Raw genomic sequence first — 6,527 nt, 5'->3', positions numbered from 1 at the left:
CTGCTCTGAGTGGAGTTCTGTGCATCTCGAGGGGTAAACCACAGAATCCCTTCTATGGGATAATTCAGGCACTGCAGACAGCGGTAATTGTGTGGAGTTTCCTCAGAGGAACCTTTCATTTTCCTTAAGCTCTGTTTGCCCTTGGTTGTTATATTTCTAGCTTTAATGATTGCAACTAAGGAACAATAAACATTTTTAGATCTACCGTGTTAAAGTCTTCCGTCTCCGAATGTATTCGCAACTTCACAGTCAGATGCAAGAGCCTTATTATTGAGTTATAAATAAATACAACTATCTTTTGGTGAGTCCTTGCAACAATTTAAAAACGCCTAATTGCTTCGGCCAGTGAATTGGTCTGTTGCTGTAATAAATCTAAATTACAGGATCCACCCTGTTTTACTGTTTTTAAAGACTACCATACAGGTTACATAAACCTTCCAAAACAACCCCTAAGATGTATAACTGGTTTGCACAAAGACAACCCTTATCAAACTTCTGAACCTAGTAGTGTTGATGTCCTTTCATCTCATCCATGTATATTATCCCCCTGGATAGACGGTTGTTTAAAGACCGAGGATAACATGAATTTCAAAGCAAATGAGCAGACTAATTCATCAATCTTAGTATGAATTTCCCCCTTTACATAACACACACACATGCACAAATATATATATATATATATATATATATATATATATATATAACCTATGCTATAGAAAAGGTGCATGCCCAATAAGTGTGCTAGAGCTGATGTTACATATGTGTATAATATATACACTACAGAAAGAGACTAATTAAAGCACATTGAGAATCCCTCGAATGCCCAATGAGACATGAGTCTTTCAGAGATATATAAACTCATCCATGAGAAGGGCACCACAGTGATGCGGGAGGCTAGCATGGGGAGAATGTCTCCAAACCTGTGGGAATACGCTGTTAATGTTACAGGAACTTTTGACTGCAATGTTCTGAGGAGTGTGTTTGATTTATTCGCCTGCCCTTGCCAGAATGGCAGTAATTTGGCCGAGAGAGCGGAGGGCCAGGGTGAGCTCTCACGGATGCTCCTGTAGTCTTTGTGATGCTGTTGGAACATGACAAACCAGATACTGATTAAAAATAAATGTATATCAGCGACTGTAAATGTATTCATACTCTTGATGAAGTAAAGGGAAGGAAAGGAAAGGAGGGCACACATTCAATATTTTTCCAGCATAAATAAATCAAGTTGTGAAAATATGCCTGGCAATCAATAATGTATATACCAATGGCGTATCTGTCAGAAATAATTACATATCAATTTCTCAACACTCACGGAGTTCAAATGTATTCACCCCCCTGGTAATTAGTGGATCCTGCTTTTGTCTTTAATAACCTTGAGACAATGTTTTTCTGTAACCTTTCAATGAGTTCAGGCACATCTCTGGGGGGATATTTGATAACTCTTCCATAACCTCCCCATCCTATCCAAATTGTGTGCCTTGTGATTGTGAACTGCTTTCAGTAGATCAAACCAAAGCAGGTTACACATGGTCTTGGAGGCAGTAGGCTGACATGTTTCAGATGATGATTATGTATATGGATCAGTATACGGGAGCATACACATAGATTTAACATCCGCACCATCCTAATCTCCCTTCACAAAACTGGCAGAGATAAAGAATAAGTTTACATGTTTTAATGTCATGTAATTCTAATTTTCTTAAATGTATTAACGATACCAGATGGTACCGTTACTAGTCAAAATGCAATACATTCTGATATTTGTTTTAAACCAAATAAATAAATGAACAGTCCCTCCAGTTTTCAGAGTATTTTACACAAAATATTTCTATTCTAATCATTAAATATGATGACAGAAAACTCAGCCAAGAACTTGTTTTGATGTTTCATATCAACTATGCAAATAATACTATTAAAATATTGGAAGTGGCCAAGTTTTTCAGGTGAAATAGTATTTAACTGAGAGGGAACATCCGGTTCAGATGAATTTATTAAAATAAAACTTTTTATAGTAAACTATATGAATACCTTATAATGAAAATAAAAACAAACCACGCTGTGTTACATGAAGTGAAATAAACAAAGCAAAACAAAATCAAAACCAAAAAATATTTTTGTATTTTCTTCAGTTTTTTAAAGTATACAGCCAAACGTGTTGTTAAACAATATTTTTATTGCTTTTCTGCAAAAAAGTATCTCACTCACATCTGGATTACCGCCAGTATATTGTAATATCTGTAGGTAATCTGAAGCCAAGTCTTCCCACATTTATAAAACCGAACCTTGCGTACAGGGATTTGTAAACACAAACACAAACAGACATGTAAATATGTCATAGATAAAACTAGGGGTGAGTGCTTAAAGCAAGTACATTCTTTCTCTCATGGTTTTAACTTGAGAACCCTGACAAACACGTGTAAGTTTTGTCCAAAATGTGTAAGTTTTATCGGCAAAATGATTACTGTTCAGTAATTAGGAATATCATTTTAATTTCCTTTTTTTTTTTTTCAGTTACATCTTGATAAAATTACATTTAATAAACTGTCTGTGAAGTCAGGCTTTTTATCTAAAACAATAAAATTATTTTGTACAGCAGGTGCCCTATGGAGTAATTTGCATTATGGCTTTCTGTATGCGGCTGTATGCGGTGAACAAAACATGAAAAAAAAATCTACAGCTGAGAACCTCAATTGAAATTGAAGATATTGAGAGTGTTTTATAAAGGCCATTCTACAATGGAAACAATAACCGTTTTAAATCAGACTGATAATAAGCCATATTTCTCATGTAAATGTATTTTGCTTATGCTCAGCACACTTTAATACAGGTGGTTTTCCAACATACAGATTTAAAAATTTAGGTATACAGATCAGGATACATTGTTACTTTGTCACTGTATATCCCAATTCTATCAATAAGCTGCTTGTTGTCATTAGAAAAGTGTAATAGTTATATCAGCAGCGGGAAATGGTCTGGTGAAATCCAATGCTTAATTTCTTACAAACACCACCCCTTCACCTAAGCCCTTGGTACACAGTGATTGATTATGCAATAAAAAATTAGAAGGTGGCAGTTTATCATGAGCTTTAGTATCCTAGTAACCAGTCAAGCGGTTAACAGTTTATCACAAACTAAGAGTTTATTACTGCTGCTACTCACACATTACATTGGTATGGGTCACTCTTGACTTATTCAGTTTATATCTCAGGAGGCGGCATTATATTATACTAAATAGGATCTGTTGTGATACCAGATCACAGCTTCTCCAAACACCTCTTCCTGCCTATGTGTGAGTCAAATCATAAGATTACTAATTTTGATTGATTTCATTACAGTGTTCCCAAGATTTCAATACATTTATCTAACGCACAGTCTCGTGACATAGCCTGTCCTGGCTGACCTTTGAAGACTAAAATAAATATGTAACTTCATATTCCATCAGCCAGCTGACTGAAGTTAAAGCTCATATTCAGATCAGTGTTGGCCTCCTCACCTGTCTCCTAATATTTGTAAGGAATAAATGCTACACAGGGTAGTGAGCGTGTTGCAGTTTTCAAATTTAAATTAGCTTCAAGAACACGTTCTCTGGGAATCGCTGATCTCACTTGTTGAACATTTAGATCCTTTTGATCTGCTGAGGATTCTTTAAATTTGAGGCCAAATAAATAAATGTTAAATCAAACTTAAATAATATATATACACAAAAGTGATAGTTTCTGATCTGGGAAATTCCCTTCAATTTATGGACTAATATTTGGCTTAGAAATGCATTTATGCAACTCTGAAGATACCCCTGCAAATCACCACGGTTTGTAAACTACTTACTCAAATAACATTCGTATTAAATAGTTCAAAATTACTTAATGGAATCATTGCTATGCAATGTGCATGAGGAACTGAATTATAATGGAAAATATTATACAAATATTAGACATCAAATATAGACTTCAGGGTGTATTAAGAAAGTATTTGTTTACTGGGAATATGATTTATTGGAATGGTGGCTGTAGCTGATTGGACTAGATAATCTCAACCTTTTCAAGACTTAAAAAAAAAAAAAAAAAAACTAATATTCTGGAAATGTTGGTTCAACAAACATTGTTCCCCAATTCGCATATTTAATTAGACCTATTACACCTGGATTGGAATAAACCTTTTGGACAGTTTAAGACAAAGAGATGTTGTAAATTATATTTACTGCTTAAGAAAATCAATCCTAAATCAGTGAAGCAGGTTTCTAGTCTTACTTCTCAAGAGAAGATTTGGCTTCTATTTAGCCACTAATTATAAACATAAGATGTTCAGTTCCCATTTTTGTTTGTATTGTTTTCTCCATTCTGCAGTTGATTTTGTTCTTGGTGCAAATCCCTACCGGAGAATGTATCTATAACAATCGTCCCTTTCTTTACTCATAGAATAGACTATAGATAAAAATATAATATCACCATGTTTTATGCAACAACAGAGAATGGATTCACAATTTAAAGATGACTGGTAACACATTTGGCTAATGTGTAATGTATGTACAACAATAATAATAATAATTAATAATAATAATAATAATAATAAACTACCAATATAACAAAACTTTAAACAAACCCAATAACTTAATGTTGTGAACAGCATTTAGATATTTATTGAATGGCTATATGTCATTTTGAAGAAGTTTTTTTTTTATATGAACTTCTTCATGTACACTGTAGTATGCGATAATACAGCATGCTATATACAGTACTGTTTCACAGAACACGTGCGGCTGTAAGCAGTAGCTGTCAGCAAGTATAAAAAGTGAAAATTAAAGCATGTGAACGGTATGTGTTCACAAGAAGATAAAATCATGCTGTCACAATATCAAGCACAAGAGAAATAAACTATGAAATATTCACATACAGAATATGCGTGTATATCTTACAAAATAATTACAATTATTTTTTGATAAGATAACAATGTGGCTTAACAAAAGAACAAAATCAAATGATGTAAGGTGTTAATAAAAGTAGAATATATAAGAACCTGAGACAAGTTATATTTTTCAGACAATCTACATTGTGAAAAATGACCTCATAGTAAATCGGTACCGTTGACAGGATTTTCATAAAACGACACCACAAAGAAAAGAGCAGTAAATGCCACTGTTTCAGTGCCATTAGCAAATGGGTGACTTCACGCTAAATTATTGGTTGAGCCAAGAAATTACCTAAGTGTTAGTGAGATGGTTCAACAAAACTATGCCCTGAAAATGTTTTAAGAACTATTTTGATATGGTATGTGGTAAGAATTATATAAAGCAAGATTACATATAGCACTTTACAAGCAATGTGGCAAATAGTTTGCCCCATGAAAAACATATCTACCCAAGGCAAATATTTATATATGTGTATATGATATCACCACACAATTCTTATTCTTTAACCGTTTTAAAACATGACTATGTACAACTGATTACTTTCATGTGCATACATATGAGTAATGTTAAAACATGGAAAGTGTACTGTTTTGATTAAGTGACCTACTTGGACTTTTACCTAATGGTTTATCCAAACCCAGATTTCTGTATATTGCATTTTATTAGGTTCTGGTTAAATACTGCAGTCCTCTTTTTTTAATAATTATTTTAGAAGCCAAACATGTTTTGATCAGGTTATAGCCAGTCTGTGAAATGGGCAAGTAAAAATGATCACTTTCTCGATTATATCATGCATGCTGTTTCAGTGCTTATAAATATTCAGAGGGCATCATTTATACAACATTTCTTTACAAAAAAAAATTTTTTTGTGAAAGTTTGCAATCCTTTGTAAACCCTACTTTATGTAAGATTGCAAGTATAAAAACTTTGACAAAAAGGGTAAACAATTTTCCCCTTGCTATAGGAGTAGTCTTTTGAAAAAGAAAGAGAGAAAAATCCCAACCTGTACCTTAGTTCACATAGTAAAGCCAGTAGATTAAGTTGAAGAGTGAAAATGCAAAGGGGAACACTATTCTTGACCATCTGTCAATAGCGTTCACGTCAGTCAGATCGGGGATTTTTATTTTAAGTTGTGAAGACCTTCTCCGTAGGCGGCTCTTCTTGAACTGGGCGTTCCTGTCCATGCTGTGGCGTCCCATTGTGTCTCGAGGCATGCTCTGTTTCCTGTACTGGATTCCTGAGTTGTCAAAGGCCAAGGAGGAGTTCCGAGACTCTGTTACGCTGGTTGTGACCTCGTTGCCTGCCACTTCGTTGTGTATCTCCAGGGTTGTTAGCAAGATGTTTCCATGAGAATCCACCTGAAGTCAAAGAAAATTGGAGATGTGTAAGTGTATTTGGGTCGCATGTACTCCACCAGCCGTGGTCTGTTTTTTTTTCCGTAGAAAAGGCTCTCGTGTTTAAGGTGAGCTTTCTGGCTCTGAGATTTAGTAATGCAACATTTTGCAACATTAAGAGGAGGTGAGGATAACTTAAGATAATCTCCCCTCCCATATATACAGCTCTGGAAAAAATTAAGACACCACTCCAAGTTCAGAAATCAATGTTAAGTGGTCGCTTAATT

General features: G+C 34.5%; 1 protein-coding gene across 4 annotated transcripts in view; it reads right to left on the bottom strand.

The window, feature by feature from the left end:
- Nucleotides 1-2,153: 2,153 nt before the first annotated feature.
- The window catches only part of gabrb3 (gamma-aminobutyric acid type A receptor subunit beta3), an 86,074-nt gene continuing 81,700 nt past the window's right edge, over nucleotides 2,154-6,527 (bottom strand). For all 4 annotated transcript variants that reach the window (XM_066706092.1, XM_066706093.1, XM_066706094.1 and 1 more), the window contains one exon: nucleotides 2,154-6,264. In XM_066706092.1, coding sequence (XP_066562189.1) covers nucleotides 5,917-6,264 — 348 coding nt within the window. In that variant the 3' untranslated portion in view covers nucleotides 2,154-5,916. The remainder of the gene's footprint in view (nucleotides 6,265-6,527) is intronic.

The sequence above is a fragment of the Amia ocellicauda genome, chromosome 6 (assembly GCF_036373705.1).
Source record: "Amia ocellicauda isolate fAmiCal2 chromosome 6, fAmiCal2.hap1, whole genome shotgun sequence".
Lineage (NCBI taxonomy): Eukaryota > Metazoa > Chordata > Actinopteri > Amiiformes > Amiidae > Amia > Amia ocellicauda.
Note: the sequence above shows the minus strand (reverse complement) of the source record. Positions and strands in the feature narration are given on the sequence as shown.